This window comes from Alligator sinensis, unplaced genomic scaffold, assembly GCF_000455745.1.
Source record: "Alligator sinensis unplaced genomic scaffold, ASM45574v1 scaffold359_1, whole genome shotgun sequence".
NCBI classification, from domain to species: Eukaryota; Metazoa; Chordata; order Crocodylia; family Alligatoridae; genus Alligator; species Alligator sinensis.
In genome coordinates, this window is record NW_005842577.1 from 444,986 (window position 1) to 463,697 (window position 18,712).

Consider the following 18,712-nt stretch of genomic DNA (forward strand, 5'->3'; position numbering starts at 1 on the left):
TATGACTGCTAATCAAGAATGGCAGAAAGCACTAATCACAGATGCTGTTTTATGAGAGCTCAGTACCACGGAGAAATCCAGGACCACTACTAAGCTACAGACAGAACTAACTGTGGGCAATTACTTCAAGGGCCATGACAGATGTTACACTTATGGTACAATTAATATTCTAATAATACCATAAAAATTGTAAAATGCCACATGGTTAGACAATTTCTAATCCGAAAAACCAGCCAGAAAGATATTCTACGTGCAATATGGAACATCCTTGTGGCTAATTTGTATCATGTTTTAAATTGAATGTATGATGTGTCCCGCACCCAAGGCTGCCCGTGCCCCACCCCAAAGAGAAGCTGATTGTCAGAATGGGGCACAGGATAGCCCTGTCACAGAAACAGCCACCCCATGCCTGATCTCTGGGACTGGGCATGAGGCAGCCCCAGGTCCCAAATCAGGCCCCAAACCCCCTACCTGATGCCAACCATCAGCTGACCCAGGGCTGTATCCTGCTCAATCCTGGAGGCAGCCCCAAGGCACAGACCCAGAGCTGCCCCTGCTTGTTGAAAGGTTTGCCAGTGTAGCTCAGCCCAAGTTTTGCAATGCTGGGCTGTATGTGCACTGCTGGGTACCTGCAGGATGCCTGGCATGGGGGACCAGGTTGGAATCTCAGGAATTTTATCGCCAATCTCAAAAATCATGTGTCCTGGTGTGTATATCTGGCAATATGGCTAGTTTCCACTGTGGTAGCATGCAGACATAGAGCAGGACCCAGAGAGAAAAGTGACCCTTGTGGGACGCCACTGATGAAAGTGCAGTTTCTCACTACTATTTATTGGGTATGACTATCCAGGAAGGACTATTTAGTGAACTATCTTGGCTCTCTGCTGTCTCTCTCAAGGAAGACAGAAGCATCTCTTGTTGTTGATAGTGCTGAATGCTGCTGGTGGGGAAAGGTCCAGGAGGATGAGAATGGATGTTTGCCTTCTCTGTTGCCAGCAAAATATTGTCCCTTGGTACCCCTAATTACAAAAAGACATGAATCCCGTTCACTAAAAGCTCAATGTAGTCATAGCAGAAATCCTAAATTATAAATTCCACCGTCCCCACAGGAAAATACCAGTTCAACTTTCTAATCACATATTAAAATTAAATTCTGCATCTTCTGCCACAAGCTTATATGCTGCAAGTAATTTCTCATTTTACAGGAGTGAAGAGAAAGAACATTTATATCTTTTAAGTCTGAAGCCAAGTTTGGTTTTTTTTAAGTAGTCATTAAAATGTGTGTTCAATTTTAGGTACCTTAAAGGAGATTTTATTTTTTAAAAGCAACCTATGTATTAACTGACTTACAAGGCTCTCCCTTACAATATATAACACAACTACTTTAGGAAAGCCACACCAAATTAGCACCAAAAAAAAAAAAAATCAAAAAGAAATATCCCACTTTCATCCCAAAACCTACAACATAAAATTACTCCATCCTTCCAAATAACTCAGTTATCTCCAAAAGCCTGAATAAACAGATGGGTTTCATAGCATGCCATGAAGGTCAACAATTTCAGACTATTACATAATATATTAATTGCTACCCAGGCATTACTGCACTAGGAAAAGCAGGCTTTTAAATATGCAGTCCATGAATATATATAGAGGTCAAAACTAGCACCCTAAATTCAGAAACCAAGTAGCAACCATTTCAGCTCAAAAATCACTATAGTCAAATGAGATAATCTGTTGAGCAAGTAGGATGCTACATTCTACATTGCTTTGTCCTTCAGGTTGTGACCTTCTCCATGGCCACAACTGTATGTTGAATAGAAGATAAGAAGAACAGTTTCTTCACAGATCTTTGAAAGCAAAGAACAAAGTATTTTAAAGACTATCACAGGATATTCCCAGCTGTTTCAAAAACAAGGCAACAGTACAATATAAAACCAGCCATCAGTGGCATACAGCTCTAGTTACGCTGGCGTACGCTGCCATGGAGGCTAGTTATAATCAACAGTTAATTCTTGGCTGCTACAGGTCAGAAGCCACAGCAGCAAGAATGCAGGAGCCAAATTTCAGCAACTGCAAATATAATCTCACCACAACCTTCCCAATGTTCTCTCTTAGAAGATCTGTAACAGGATAATTGCCCATTGTCCAAGTGATGGTTTCTTGGATCACAGCTGTACAAGAAGTAAAGCAAGCAATTTGCCTTTCCTAAATGACCCAATGACAATCTATTATTAAATGTAATTTACTAGTAAAAAACCCAATGCTTCTCCATTGGCCTATACCCAGCAGGAAGAACAGGGTTGCAAAGAACAACTTTCTCCAATTTGGCACTTCTGTCAAGAAATGCTTCTGCCTGTGCAGAAACAGATCAAGTGGTCCAAATCAGAACAATTTTATCTGAAGAACCAAAAAAGTTCCTCAGTTGGCAGGGATATGATCAGATTTGTGAATGGACAGATGGGATTAATAAAGATATCCATCAACAAAAAAAGAGTATCCAAAGTCATCAATGCTCATACTTCATTTATTGCAGATCATTCATAAATGCAGATGATTCTGAGGGCAAAGACACAGCAGAAGGCTTTTAGGGTTTTTGTACTGATTGGTGAGTGCAGATGGTTGTAATTAATAAACTATGAAGAGAGATTAATAGCATCCACAACCATCTTCTGAAAATCTGCGGTCTCATTAGTCTAATGAAAGACCATGAAAACTGTTCCCTTACCTTAGCAAGAAAGAACGTACTGACTTCAAATCCCAGCAGACAGTGATTAATCTAATTTACAGCTATAATTTCCCCAACTTCCAATTTCTAATCCTAATCCAAACTCCAGATCTGGTCAGTCGTTTGACTTGAGCATGTAGGCATCTAAAATATTTCCACGATCATTAAGGTCAGTATGAAACCCTGAACCAGCTCAGAACAGAATTTTATGGGGGTGTTCAAATTACCAAGAACTGTCAACCTCAGGAACTAAAGTGAACATGGCTAGCTTCCATCATAATGAGTACAGGCAACCCCCGCTTAACGTTGTTTCACTTAGCGCTATTTTGCTATAATGCTCATTTGAAATCTATCCCTGATTTCACTTAGTGCTCAGTGAGTTTCATTATAAACACTCCTGGTCGCCATCTTGGGTCATTAAAAACAATTGTGGTCAACATCTTGGGTTGTCAAATACTTTCGGTTTCGTTTAATGCTTGTTTCACTAACAGTCAGTTTTTCAGGAGCCAATTAAGAGTGCTAAGCAGGGGTTGCCTGTATAGGAAACTCACATTTCAAGCATTTTCCCGGTTTTCATGCCGTAAGTGTAAGCTAACAGGTGTGAAAGGAAGAAAGACATTTATTAAACAACAGCATTTTGGGGATTTCTTTGCAGTAGATGGTAACTGGCATTCCAGGAATGACTACCATCCCACCACAGCACTGAGATTGTAAATTTCTTGTAAAAAGTGGCAAGGGCAATAGTTTAGCACTCAGCAGATCAGGGAGGGAGCAGAGCAACAAAATCAGGGAAAGGTCAGGGAACAGGGGATGGTGGGAGCATCTACAAGTAAGCTTTATGTATAGTTACGCCAGTTAACTAATTAGCTCCTCAGTAAAGCATCGCTGTCTACACATGCAGTGCTATTACGTTAAAAACAACCTAATTAACTCCTCCATAAGACAGTACTTGTGTCGGGCAGTACTATCCTATGATGGAGTTATTTAGTGCACTGTAATGCACGCATAGCTAGTGACCAGAGCTGGCTTGGGCACAAGGGTGCTACAACGTGGGGGCTGCCTCCCAGCTAGCCCCACACTGTATCACCCCTGTGCCCCAGCCAGTCCCTCTGCAGCACACTGAGCCAGAGCACAGCAACTCCAGGCTGGTAGGCTGACCCCCCGCAGACTACCTGCCAGCTGGGACCTCGGCTCAACGTGTTGCAGTCCTGGGCACCTATGTAAACTCTGCACCCGGAAGCAATGAACTCCAATGCAAATTCCACTGGAGTTTATTCAGCTGTGTTAACTGCATGTGTAGATGTGCCCAGTGTGGCACATCAGGCAGGGAGTAGAGTTTAACTTGTGGCATGCTTGGGCTGGACTTGTGGCATGTCTATTAAAAAATTGGCCACCAATCTTAGAGTATTTGAAAGCAGAAGGAATGCTGCTTTTTTTCTTTTTGTTTTGTTTGATGTTTATCAGTTAAATACCTCATTTAGCTTTTTAGAAGTTGGAATACAGTAAAAACTTTAGTTTTTAGAAATGCTGAAGTTAATATTATTATTGTATATTCCCACAGCCCCACAGTTATTACATAAACTTTAAAAATACATTTTAAGAAGAAAACCATTTTGCTGTCCTGCGGCCGAATCCTGCAATTGGAGGTAGGTCCAGGAGCCTTCACAGAGCTTGACAAAAGCCTCCATAGCTCTGAGTGACCAAGAGAAACCATATGCATAGTGTCTACTGAAAGACTAGGACCCACCCTTATTAGAAACACACACTGAGAGAAATAGGCTGTGAATTCTTCTAGAGGAGGTGTTTGCAAGACTTGCTATAACTAGAGAAGTTCGTAAGAAACTATTTTAGTGAGTGGCTCAATAATCTAGGGGTATGCAAGTTTCTTTGGATTCAAGAACTCCTGGGTTTAAATCCCAACTGATCCCACAAGGAATAAGGGGGCTGGGCCCCTTCCTTTTTAAAAAAAAGGAATCCGAATAAGTATTGGACAGGTATGATTCAGGACTCAAAGCATCCCTATGTTTGTGTAGGGGGTTGGACCAAAAGATGCTTGAGATCCCTTCCAACCCTGATTCTATGTATTCCTGTTTAAGACAAACTCCTACATTAACACTTCCAACAGCAGAAACCGATTTACCAGCCCTGTTATAGCCAAGCCCTTCTTTTAATGAACTTCTCTTGTGGTCCCATGGAAGTTCATTAAAAGGGGATTGTACTGTATTCAATTTTTATAAAACCTAGCTGATAGGCATTCATGAACATCCTATACTGAATAGAGGTGGTCTTTAAAGGGATAATGTATAACCTACTGGTATTAAAACTTGCATCATCTTAATCTGCAAGTCCTATGAGGAATGTGGCAACTACAGTCTAGCAAACTTGTTCTTTACCTTGATTTAAAATTTCAGTGCTAAATGGTAAAGCCCGATTAGTAGCTGTGGTAACTGAAGTCAGGATCCAAAGAGAAGTTACATCAGAGGCCAGTAGTCAGCTGTATAACAAGAAGGAGTGAAAGGGGTACTAGCCCTGGCACCAACTTAGGAGGGATGCCAGAATCATCCCCAACCCCCATGGAGTCTGTGCCCCAGCAACAAGAACAGCTCCACAGTGCTGCTTAAGAACAAAAGCGAGAACCAGGACTGGTAGAGCATATGGTAGCTGTGGTTTTGGATGGTATTGAAGTTTCCAGCATGGGTAAGACACCTGTGCCCTCGAGGCCTCCCTGCTCTCAGAACTGCATGCGTACCACCTCCTAACTCCTAAAACCCGCTCATGCCCCCACCTCACGCTTGGAACCACACGTCCTTCCCTGCTGTCCCACAGGATTTGCCCAGGGCACAAACTCTGTTCATTCGGAGGTGGCAGCAACTTCACAAGTTTATCAGCGAAACTGCCCTGTCAGCATGCCTTCTGACCTGGAGACTGTCACCTCTAATGTTTAGGTTCATTTTAACACCACTTCAAACCTGGGCTCCCTTATTGTAATCACTGTTAGTTCACATTATGTGGCTCTTTCTAGACAGGCCGTGCTCATTTTCAAATAGTACTGTATAAGCAAAAGACATATCGCCTGTTTATACACTTCCAAAGTTTATGCTTAATACAACCTAAAATCATTTGTTTGTTTTTCTATAATGCTTCTATATCCAGCACCACTTTCTGTTGGCTAGTATTTTTTATTAATCAGTAAACACAATGTATACTTCAGGACCTATAAAAGAAGGACCTGAATATACACCCATTCAAAATTTGTCAGATTTTTTTTTTAAGGGGAAAAAATATCACTTTGGACTCCATAGATGTTTTCCTAAAAAAGATAACTTTCCCCCCCCTTTTTTTTTTTTTTAGACTTTCATTTTAAAAAGGGGGAAAAAATGGTTTTGGAGAACAGAAGAAGACAAGAAAGGAAAGCTGATTCTTCATTTTTCACTATGAAAAGGCAGAAGTCCAGATATGAAAAAATAATATTTTAAATATGTCATGGACTATAAATGCATTTTTGTCCAGCTCTATCATTAAGAAAATTACAGCCGGAAACTTTATTAGTAATATTAGTGCTCTTACCAGAAAGAGCCCGGTTTAACTTTCAGATGGCTGGCTGTGTTTGCAGGGCTGGCACTTAGTAAAAAATGTTGTTTTATTTTTTTACTTAGTTATATTTCACACAGAAGTCACTGAAAGGCAATGAATATAACATTTTTACAGTTTCTTTAGAATATAACTACACTTTAAGTAGAGTGCACAATATGATATTTCCTTAGGTTACACTCAAAGGCAAGCTGCAGTCTGTATAAAGGTAGAACAAAATGCTAGTGCAGAATTCTAGAAAGGTCTCTGCTAAGAAAAATCACCAGATAATAGACTTAACCTTAAAAATGGCGTTTTCAAGGCCTGGCTCAGATTAGAGGCTAAATTATATGCTGAAGAAAATAAGTATGCGCAGTATCCCAATGACATGCTTACAGTACAGCAAAAAAGCAACAGACTATTGTGTCAAGTAGAAATGAAAGTTAAGAGGTAAAATAGCCCAAACCAATTAGGATCAACACTGAAACAGTTGATCCTAATTACTGAAACCAAGTATTTATCTTTGCTTCTTTAATTACATGGTGATGTTCTAATGTCCATCCCTGAATAGCAGTTCTAAGGCCTGGGGAGCTAATTACATGCAAGTTGTCTAAAGCTCTTAAGAATATTTAGCATAAATCTATTTTAATCCAGCTATTTTCAGTCGACTCATTTCTCACCATGCAAATATTTGTTATGAACATGCTAAAACAAATACTTAACTCTCCCAACTATCAATAGTTAAAACTGCAACTATTTGCAAGATGCTTTTTTGGATGCTTAAGAGCAAACATATCACAATTAACTCTGAAATGAAACAAAACAAAACAAAAAGTAGTTCATGCAATCTTGGAACTTGCTACTAACCCTCTTGAGCTGTTGCTGTAATTGCTCCCTCATGGACTCAGGGCAATTATCAAGTTGGGTCTTCTGCTCGGAGTAAAGCTCCTGAAGCCTCTCTAGTTTTTCCCTCTCAGCCTCAAGCTTTATTTTTTCCTGAAGTACGAACCAGAAAATAAAGAACAAGATTACCTTCAAACCCAAGAAGCTGTTAGTGATTAATCACGGTGGGCACCAACATCTTCATTAAAGTTCTTTGGAAGCCTAAACATGTAGTTCAAAGGTAGACAGCTCTCCTGTTAGTAGAAACAGTAATCATGGGATGTAAAGGTGACAGAAAACAAATGTTAATCACCACAGTAGAACTGTTAAGTCTGTTCCTAATCACTATTTTTGTAGACAGGAAGAAACACTTCTCTAATCACTATACTCAAAAGGAAATGGCAATTCTTGACCCCATCTTTCCAGTAGTGTCTTACCCAGTGGAAAAAGGTGAGGCATGTTAATAGAAAAAAGTGAAAAAGTACTTTTACTAAAAGAGATCCAGGTGGAAGAATGGAAGAAGATTCCCCCAGTGAGTATGCCATTTGTCTCCTATCTCAGGACAAATGAGTACATTTAGCAAGCAGAAAAAATGGCACAGAGCAAGGTATAGCTAAGAAATTTGTTTGGCCGGGGGGGGGGGGAAGAAATGTTTCAACAACTCTATATCAGATTGAGCCAGTAAGATTCATCCTGTACAACGCTGTGGGTGCATCTACATGTGAACTCAACGCAATGCAACGCAGTAAATTCCAGTGCAGTTCAAGCTGGAGTCAGCTACTCCCCGGAGCAGTGTCTATACATGTGCCTGGGACAGGAGCAGTTTGAGCCAGGGTGGAGCAGTCCCAGGCTGGCAGCAGGCTTGTGGGGTCAGACCCAGGCTGCAGGTGGTGGCACTGGGTGGCAGAGAAGCCGGCTAGGGCACAAGAATGCTAAGGAGCAGAGTCACGCAGCAGACAGCTCCCGTACCTTAGGATGTCCCAGCCAGCCCGTCACCATCTACAAGTGAGTTTCATTGCACTTACTCTGTCATAAGACAGTCCTGTCCCCAACAATACTATCTTACAGCAGAGTTAATTAATTTACTGCGCCCTAATACCAGCGCACCTGTAGACAGTGAGCACGTTTATGTGTTCATTTATGTGCCTTAGAGACTTCACGTTTAGCTTAGTATTCCTTAATAAAGTACTAACTAAATGTGCAATACCTAAAGTTCCTGAGCAGTAGCACCGGCCAACAGCTTTTTAGTGAGGCTTACTGCGCCTTAGTCTAATAACACTGTGCAGTAGGCTATTAGCAGTATTTTTGCCGTGACACGCTACTGCACAGTGTTATTAGGTTAATACACATTAAGTGTCTCATGTAAATGCACCCAGTGACATTTTACTGTGGAGCTAATTAGCCTACTCCACAGTAAAGCGCCTGTGTATATCTTGTATTCTGGGGCTGCTTTACATATTCCTTTCTCAAATTTCCAGCACATTCCATTGTTCAGTCTCCTTTTTGTTTCACTACAACAGGATTTTTTTAAATTTATTTTATTTTATTTTTTTACATGTACTGGTAATTTATTTGCATTAGCATTGGCCAATATACTTGGTGTTTGCCTCAAAGCTTCTTTGTGACATGTTGCTAAAAATAAGATTGTGAATATAGCCAGGACTTTTTAACACTTTCTGTAGCCATCTATTACTCAGAGAATCATGCAGATATTACTAAGATACTGCTTCTCCCCTTTCAAAACCGTCCTCTGGAGGGCTTCCATTTCTTCTTCATATAAAAAGTTCTAAACAGTTCCACCCTCTTCCTTTGGTATTTATAAGAGCAGTCAGATGTCATACTCCTAAAGCATCTACTCAGTTGCTTTCTTCTCTGTCTAGATTTTTGAGATGCATCTAAAAACAAGCCCCTCATTTTAGCTCCTGCTCACATCCAGGTTTTATGGTCATATTACACCCCCATTCTTTGTTGGCAGTGAGCAGACATTTCTCTCATTGCACATTCAGGGGCCACGAATGCTCTCTGAATTCTCGTTTTGTACTGTATTTTCTTGCATAAAATACATACTCCCCCCTGAGCTCCCCCCCCCCAAAACAGCTGCTGGACATTGTAGTGCAAGATATATCATAAGAACAGTTTCTGTGGGTGACTTACAGGGAGCAGCAGAACAATGAGCAGGTTCTGCTCCCTAGCTTCTGCTACTCAGTTACATGCTACAAGGACAGACATTTTCCCCTTCATTCTGCTTTTCAAAACCAAAGTGCATATTATATTTGGAAGTGTTATAGTTGGGACACTGTGGTATTCTCTCCTGTAAAAATGGGGTAATTTTCACCTTTTTGAGACTTAAGATTCCCCACCAACAATGTCAGAATCCAAGTCCAATGTGAAATGAAACAATCAAAGCTAAAATATTTTCTATTAGTTCAGTGTCTCAGCCCTGCGTTACCCGTGATTTTTCCACAAAGGATATTTTTTGCAAAAACTGGATATTGAACCAATTTATTTAGTCATCTGAATTTCACATACCCTGTCTTCTCAAATGGCAGAGACAGAACTCAGAAGTAATGTAAGGACATAACTTCATCCGAGTCACACAATGATACAGCGGCATATAGTTTGGAAGCAAACCAGATGATCTCTTTCATAATCAGTATGCATTAGTCCCTCTTCTCGTTTTTCAACTGTCCTGAGATCAAACTTGTTCCATCAAAGCAGTCAGTGACACCTCTGGCCCTGACAGTGGACAAAGTACCTCCACTCCTGCTTCATCCTATTTTCAGCCCTTTATAAAACTACCTATTTTATACAGCTAAATCCATATCTTTCTAACCCTCGCTTTCAGTTTCACAGTAATCCTAGCCTGTCACATGGAGATGGGAAAGAAGAGAAAAACCTACAGCACTAACAAATTTTCCAACCTCTACTTTAGTGCCATTACTCTCAGGTTATTAATAGCTTCTTGGATAGCTAGGCAGCCTGGCAAGCATATGATCTCATTCAATAAAAGGCAAGTCAATCTAGGTGTGAAGAGACATCAGCAGCAAGTGTATAAGCTCACTGAGGACCATGCCAGAGAGAATCTTACTTCCATCCAGAAATCAGAAAGGTATTCCTTTAAGACTGAAAAGTAAGCAATACCCATCTCTTCCACTTACAACTCAGAAAGTTCAAACATCCCAGCAAGCTGGCTCCCTTTAAAAAAGTTGCAATCATAACAGTGAATGCCATTCTAGAGCCATTACGTTCTGCAGCAGTTTAGTGAAGTCAACCAAAACTACTGACTGCATTGATTTAGTTCACATAGTTCATAGTCTTCACTCCAAAACTAAATTAAGCACAGCCTAGATAGTCCTAATCAATATCCAACTCTGCATAAGAGAAGGAAAGCCTTGCCAAACTATCCATTTTGTGCCATATTTGCCTTCCACTGTGCATGCACATCTGCCATTAATTAAAACTGCAGATGCACATGTGTATCTGTGGGCAGAATTAGGGTATTTAGGAATGCTTTTTAAACAGATAGTTTTGCTCAGTATTTAATCATTATGAAATATGAATCACATGTGATAATAACATCTAAATATTTATGTATTTAGATGTATTAAAGAAGGAAAGAAACTCTCCTAAGGAAAGTGACCACCTGAAACACTTAAATGTTTCTGAAAACTATCAAGTGTCTTCGCCTACCAATGCGAGGTGGATCCCTCTTTGTATCAAAGCTGGTAGGCCAGCAATCCAAACACCACCACTGCTATGGCTGTCCATTGTGTGACACCTTCTATGCCTTATTTCTCTGTTTTTGTGAACCAGCAAAATATTAAAATCAAAATTCAAAGAAGATAGTATTCCTTTAAACCCTGAGAAAATCTTTAGTAAATTAGTGCAATAAAACTGGCAAACCAAAATGAACCCAAAACTCTGGATTTATTACGAATATACTATTCAAGGTAGAAATTTAGATCTAAACATTGATACAGCCCTCTCTTTTGGTGGTGTTGAAAGAAAAACAGTTTGATGCCTTTCCTTAAGGCCAACAGATGGGAAAATGGGAGAAGGAAAAGGTGGGAAGAAACTTAAGAACAACTACAACTGGAAAGTTATAAAAAGGCCACATTTTCTCACTGGAATGCATGACTGGGGTAAAAATGTCTAACTCAACTACCTTACAAAAATAAGGTTTTCTTTCTTTTTATTTCCAAGAGAAACAACAAAGAAGAAAAAATAAACAAACTACTAGTCACTCAGTAGTAAACACTTACCAAACACCTTGGCTTCTAAAGTTAGCTTTTCTACTTGAAATGCTCCAGTCTAGAATACCTCAGGGTATGCATCAGTCAGCAGTTTAACCTCAATCTCAGTTAACTCTATGCTATGGTAACAGGTTTTATATAAAAGATCTCATTAACCTTCATACTTAGCACCCTGCCCAACATGGAAGTACTAATCTAACCATCTGTACCAAAGCTTTCACACAAGTAAGCAAAAAACCACATGGATCTATATTCCGAATATGCTCTCCACGTCTTCCACCTGTTTTCGCATGGGGCCAGAAAACCTTAAGTACAGACCTGTAGAGCCTGCCACTCACTTTATGACCAGATGGAGAAGTGTCAAAATAGCTTGCCAGCTATTAAACAAAGAGAAATAATACTACAGACATACATGCATGTCTGAGGATGAGAGGTAGAAGAACTTGCCTTATCCATCGAATAAAATCATTCTCTGCAGCATTGCTTTCTGGTAACTTCAAGGAAAGAAGGGGAAGCTCTCTCTTTAGTGACTTACTAATAATACAGCTACCATACCTATAATTAATTGTTTGGAATATGTTGGCTGTGATCCTCCAGCTAGATAGCAGGGACAGACAAGAATGTACCCCTCAAAAGCAAAAATAGTAGTACTGAGAAAAGGTTAAATTTATGGTTGACAACCATTCCAGTATCTCTTTGACATATTCTCCAGAATTGGAAACATTTATAATATTGTGGCTGTTACTTAGGAAACAAATATGGCTAGTAGACAGACAAATACAGGGAAGAAATGAAATAGACTCCATAGTATACAAGTCATACTTGCTGTTCTTTTTACATTCCACGCCCCCCAACCCCTGTGTTTTCCACACACCTCCCTCAGAGAAGAAAAGAAGCACAGTTGCTGATAAAAACATAAAAGCTGATGTAATTTAACCAATGACGCTAGAAGACAAGTCTGTCTCTGAGGGCCTCCTTAGACCTTATGCTGTAAGCCAAATAAATGTTAAATCGACTTACTGGAGCAGTCACATGGTGAATGAAAAACATCTCTGAGTGTCCTTCACCTGCACAGCTCTGACTTAGAGGTTTGGTGAGCAGGAGCAGGACGACGAACAGGACCTGCTCACTCACCAGCTAGACAGAGAGCAGGCCCACCACCATGTCAAGTTTCAGAAAGACCAGAAGGACCCAGGGAAAAAGCTTCCCTGGGGCTCTCTGGTCTCACTGAAACAGACAACAGCTCCATGCTCAGAGCAGGGCTGTCTGTTATGGCTTAAATTCTCAGTGCAGAGCCATTTTTTTTCTCTTTCGCAATAACTTGAGTAAAAGGAAAATCCATTTGTTATATACTTCATAACAGATTATATGCATTAGCTCTGGCCTTAGGAAATGATCATTCCAATCAGTTGTGAACTTTGTCTCTCATGCAGCACACATAAAACTACCACTTAAATCTAAACAGTTCAAACTGAACAATACTTTTGTTCTAAGTATGAACCCCACAGTAGCTTTTTTTCTAAAGCAGTTGGATTTTTTCAAAGCTATTGATGCTTTTATAGTCAGTGCATCTACAGAGCTTCATATTTTCAAATTGCTGTACAAATATTAAATAGTTTAAGTGTGGGAAAGCCTCTCTTTCACATATGGAGAAATAGACAAAAGTTGGCAATTTATTGGCAGTAACCAAAGAAATGAGAAAGCTAGGATTCATTCTGACCATTAGAACATATTACCTCACTGATGGTAAAAAAAAAAAAAAAAAACCCAAAAGCAACCTCTCTCTGAAAACTAGTTTTCTTTCTACATTTTTAGTGCAGAAATTCAAAATTATCACAGAGAACCATGTACACCGAACACTTACCAGAGGAAATGTTAAACTACTGGGCAATAACTAGAAAGAAATAATGGTTTCAGGGTAAGCTTAATGTTTCAGAGTTCTAAGGATTATCTCACTATCCTCTTTTTTTAAATAAGACAAACTTAAGTAACTGGCTCACCTGATGCTTTATTAATACAGATTTAAAGGATCATAAAGCATTAATTTGATTGACTTCAGGCTTTGTATATTTTTGTTGCAAAAAAATACAATAACCTGAATTATGGACCAAGAGGAAAAAAGCTTCATTAGAAATTACCAACTGTAACAAGTAGGCATCCCGGGGCTGATCTCTATATAGGCCCACCCGCTTGTTTCTGGGCTAGCCACCTGCCCATCTCATCTACCACACATTGATGTTCCTGACTGTCTGATGCTAATCAGGTGGAAAGCTGCCCTTTACCTGCCCTGATGACAAGGGCCTCTGTACACGCTCCAACCTTCCCTTGACATGTCCCATGCCTTGCAGATGTTTCTTGGCCTGGGACCCAGCCTCATCATCATTATGGCCTAACACCTGGACTCATTATCATTCTGGCCTAACACCCAGTCTCATCATAATCTCTACATGTACTGGGCTCCCAGCCCCATCCCTGGCCTACCAGCCCCATCTGCTGGCTCCAGGCCCCGTCCCCAGGCCACAAGCCTCACCTGACACTAAGCCCCATCCTCAGGCTCCAAGCCCTGTCCCCGGGCTACAAGCCTGCCCTGTCCTCGGGCTCCAAGCCCCGTTCCTGGGCATCACCCACTGTCTTCATCTCTGGGCCCCAGGCCCCCTCACTGGGCTCCAAGCCCGTCACAATGGGACTACGGCTCCAAGGCCCATCTCCACTGAAGCCTAACACCCAGCTCCATAATGCACCCAGGCTCTCCTGAGAGACTGGGTGCTGCCACAGGTCCCTCCACCAGCCTGGGCCCTGCCTCAGTGCTTGCAGTGAGTCTTGGCTCACCCTGTCTCAGGTCTCACCCACCAGGGATGTGGGGGCTGGGGTTTTCGGGCAGCCCTACTCGCCTTTCACCAGGGAGGTAACTGGCCTGGCATTTCTGGGGGGCTACCCTGCTGCAGGTAGCTCTACCAGGCCACCCTCTCCTGGCAGGGTGCAGTTTCACATCATGCCCAGGACCATGGGGCCTCCTCCTTCCCCACAGCCCCATCTCTTACCACCAAGATGTTCCAGGCAGCAGCTCAGCTGGATATTGCCTCCTTGGCTGGTAGCAGCAGACTCCTGCCCTGCAGTTCAGGAACCCAGCCCCTACATATTCCAGCTGGGCCCTGTTCCCCAATCAGACAACTCTGCTTGATTACCACCACCGGCAGCTGTGGTCTACCTGGTTGCCGCTCAGGCCCCTGACAGTAACAGAGCACAGAGTGCTCTGTTACACCAACATATATAATTTAGTTGTTGGAATAATGGATTGGCATACTGTCATTTCTTCCATTGTTTAATTTCTGTAACCTGCATAGTAAGGGTTTGTCCATTGAGCCAAATGTTTGTCCCATACAGGATCTTCTAGTTTGTAACTGGAAACTACTTACACAAATATCAAGAAACAACATTAAATATACTACAGGATGACAAGTTACCCTCTGCCAATTTTTCCTGATGTCTGTATGGAATTTGCTCTTGACGATAGACAGGAAACACTGTAATTGATAAGAGACATTGGTTCCAGAGTATACATTTCAGCCAAACACAAGGCAAGGGTCCCACAGGAGAAGAAAGAGTACTCTTTACTCATAAGTTAAGCCTTCAGTCTCTCAAGGCCATTTATTCTGAAGCAGAAGAGAGTTTCCTTCCACATATTCTACTAATCTGTGCCAGTGTCCATCAGCACCATTGTCTTATGTTTATTCATTATTTAATGTTTTTCTTTTAATTCTGATCCCCATGTTTTCAGAATGCTTTCATTCAGATATCTCAGACCTAAGTCACTGAGTTTCAGCACCATAGATGCCCAACTGCATAAAAAGATTCATGAAGCAGGTTATGAAAATGACATTACTTTTACATCTAGATAATAGAAAGGCTATTTTCTAGCACAGGTGAAGACCTAAGGGTGAACTAGCCAGTGGAAGAATTAGCTAATGAATCTGCTTTCTTGTGAAAATATCATTTCATCCCATTGAAAAATGAAATAAATGGATTTTATTTTAAAGTGTTTTATTTTACCTAATTTAAAACAATGTACTGTTATGTTCACAGCAACAATATGGCTTCTTTTTTTCAGCACCGTTCCACAGCAGAGTCTAAAACTGACTACAAGGTATCCTTAGTGCAAGTCTAGGACCCTGATCAGATTGTCATCACCAGAATCCTCCCCTCTCCCTCTTCAAATTCTAGTCCTGGGTTTCCCCCATACCAAGACTACACATTGGGTGTGTCTAGATGTACATTTAGGCATGCCTAAATTTAAATATGCATTAATGTGCATTAAGGCAATTTGGACTCGCATCTACACATACACATGTTAAAGCACATTAATGCCATGTCCACGCAATGATGTGGGACTAACTTCAGTCCCATGTCAGTCCATACACAACATTAATGTGCTTTAATGTGTCTACACTTGCACATGTAGACGTATATCCTTAATGCGCCTTAAATTGGCCTAAAGTGCCTTAAATTGGCATGTGTAGATGCACCCATTGTGTCTCTAATTTGTTATGATTGTCTACATTCTGAAATAACAAAGCTACTTACTACTTCAATATTGAATAGCAAAGCCAACTCGGTGTTCAAAACAAAAAGAATCAGTCAGCCCTATCTACGTTTCTAAGACTGCCTTTAAAAAAAGAAGGACATTTTTAGCATAGTAAGATTGTTTTCTTTGCCCTCTAGCTTCTTGGTCTGTAAGGTGCACCACTTCCTGTTTCAAATGGTCTTCTACCACTATGAGGGCCAGCAAATACTTTTTAATGAAAGCTGAAATGATAAAGCAATCATTTCACTCCAGCATCAGGAACTTCAAGAAAAGAAATCTGTGAAATATCTACTGTTTTCATAGACATTAGGGCTGGAAGGGACCTCAGAAGATCATCGAGTCCAGCCCCCCACCCGAATGGCAGGAAGTCAGCTGGGGTCATAGGATCCCAGCAAGATAAGCATCCAATTTACTCTTGACGGTGTTCAATGTAGGCGCTTGAACCTCTGGTGGCAGGCTGTTCCAGACCTTGGGGCCTCGGACAGTAAAGAAATTCTTCCTTATGTCCAGCCTGAAATGGTCTTGCAGTAGTTTATAACTATTCAACCTCGTCATCACTTGGGGCGCTCTGGTGAACAAATGTTCCCCCAGATACTGGTGGTCACCCCTGATAAACTTATAGGTGGCCATCAGATCACCCCTGAGCCTGCGCTTTTCCAGGCTAAAGAGCCCCAGGGCTCTCAGCCTGTCTTCGTAAGGTCTGTTTTCCTGACCTCTCATCGTGCGCATGGCTCTTCTCTGGACTCTCTCAAGCTTCTCCACATCCTTTTTGAATTGTGGGGCCCAAAACCGGATGCAGTACTCCAGCTGTGGCCTCACCAAGGCCGAGTACAAGGGGAGAATGACGTCCCGGGATTTGCTTCAGAAGCATCTATGGACGCAAGCCAGCGTTTTGGTCGCTTTACTAGCTGCAGCATCGCATTGCAGGCTCATGTTCATCTTGTGGTCAATGATGACCCCCAAGTCTCTTTCTTTCATAGTGCTAGCCAGTGTAGCACTGCCGAACCTATAAGGATGCTGCAGGTTATTCCTCCCAAGGTGGAGAACCTTGCATTTTTCAGTGTTAAACACCATCAGGTTCTCGTCCGCCCATTTGCTGAGCCTGTCCAGGTCAGCCTGGATTGCCCCAAAGTTTGGTGTCATCGGCAAACTTGGCCAGTCCGCTTCTGACTCCAATGTCCACATATTGCAAGACTGGACATAAGCAATACAAGAGTTTACAAGACTGAATACATTATCAACAATGAATTCTGCTCCAAGTTCACAAGGCTGACCACATTTACAAATAAAAGGTAATAAGAAATACGAAAACTTCCATTTTGGTCTATTTTAAATATACAGATGGCATAATCATTATCTTTCTATTTATGACCTCTCTTTTTAAGAATTTCACAAGTTTCTTGAACAGGTGCTTCCATAAGGATCAAATTAATTCATGCAGGGGGTTTCCTGTCAAAACACCTGCTCAAATAAATTCCAGAAGACACTCAAACATTTCCATCAGCATTAAGGTAATGCCATCATGAACAGCACTATCATCCTCTCTCTTTCTCAGTGAATGATATTCACTATCCATGCAGACACCATTTCACATTAACTCTTTATTGGTACTTAGCCATGCAAAACAAAACAGACAGACAATGCTGTGGAAGAAATAACCAGATAAGACTGAAATGTAACTGTCACAAGTAATCCAAAGTACTAGCATTTGCAAAAGCCATGCCACAGAATCATAAGGACCTATCCTAAACATGATACTTATTAGCAGCAAACTGAGACCTGATGTTATTACAGGGAATATATATTCAGTACTCTCTCAGAGAAAAGTGCCACCTGGGAAATCACCAGCACCTCAGCAGGCATCCTAGCCCAGGATACACAAAAATTTGTTTAACTCATGAGACAGTCAGAGAGCTTTATCTTATGCATAAATATTAAACACAGTACAGAAAACTATTACTTACAGTTAGCTAAAGAATTAATTGGTCCAATCTATTTGTTAACTTTTGCTTTGTTCTTTAGGAAATCCCAGCTATGACTTTATGATATTTATTTTGCAAAAGTTAGTATTTGTTTTATATTTCAATTTTATTCAAACATTCCAGGCCCCAACCAGAACACATATTTATATTCCCTCATTTTTTTTTATTAAAAAGTAAAAAGAAAGAAACTTTTACTATTGGCACAGCTGCGGGTATAAGATTTGGGAAACCATTGTTATCCAGGGAAAGGGACACTCAGGACAAAACTACTTAAACTATTTTAATCCATATGAGAGAGAGTGTGGCATTGTAAACAAGTATTGTAAATAAATTCACCCATCAAATAAAGGTCATTTTTCTAATCTTCTATTTTCTGCTTTTCATTCAGCTGAAAAATGAAACCAGATTTGCCAGTTTTGTTTTCTAATCACCAAAACATGGTAACTTTTGATAAAACAGGAAATCATTTGATGCATTTTGGGGTCAAAGAAAAGCAAAATATCACTCCGGCAAACTGAATGCTTCCTAATAGATTCACTTCAAAGAGATGCAGTGTGCAGAGCCATAACTTCTACTGCCTGATTCAGACTGACCCTTGGACTACTAAAGAAAACAAACTAACACAAAACTGATTCACCATCCAAGTTAAAATACAACTATAGAATTTGCATAGAACTACTGAAAGCTGCAGGATCACTGAAATTTAAGGCAAGTGCAG

General features: G+C 40.8%; 1 protein-coding gene across 6 annotated transcripts in view; it reads right to left on the bottom strand.

The window, feature by feature from the left end:
• Window positions 1–18,712, bottom strand: part of PHLDB2 (pleckstrin homology like domain family B member 2) — a 78,435-nt gene that overhangs the window by 36,927 nt on the left and 22,796 nt on the right. For 5 of the 6 annotated variants that reach the window (XM_025214262.1, XM_006032498.3, XM_006032497.3 and 2 more), the window contains exon 6: window positions 7,163–7,291. The exons of the other annotated variant lie outside the window; for it this stretch is intronic. In XM_025214262.1, coding sequence (XP_025070047.1) covers window positions 7,163–7,291 — 129 coding nt within the window. The remainder of the gene's footprint in view (window positions 1–7,162; window positions 7,292–18,712) is intronic. 6 annotated transcript variants of the gene reach the window in all.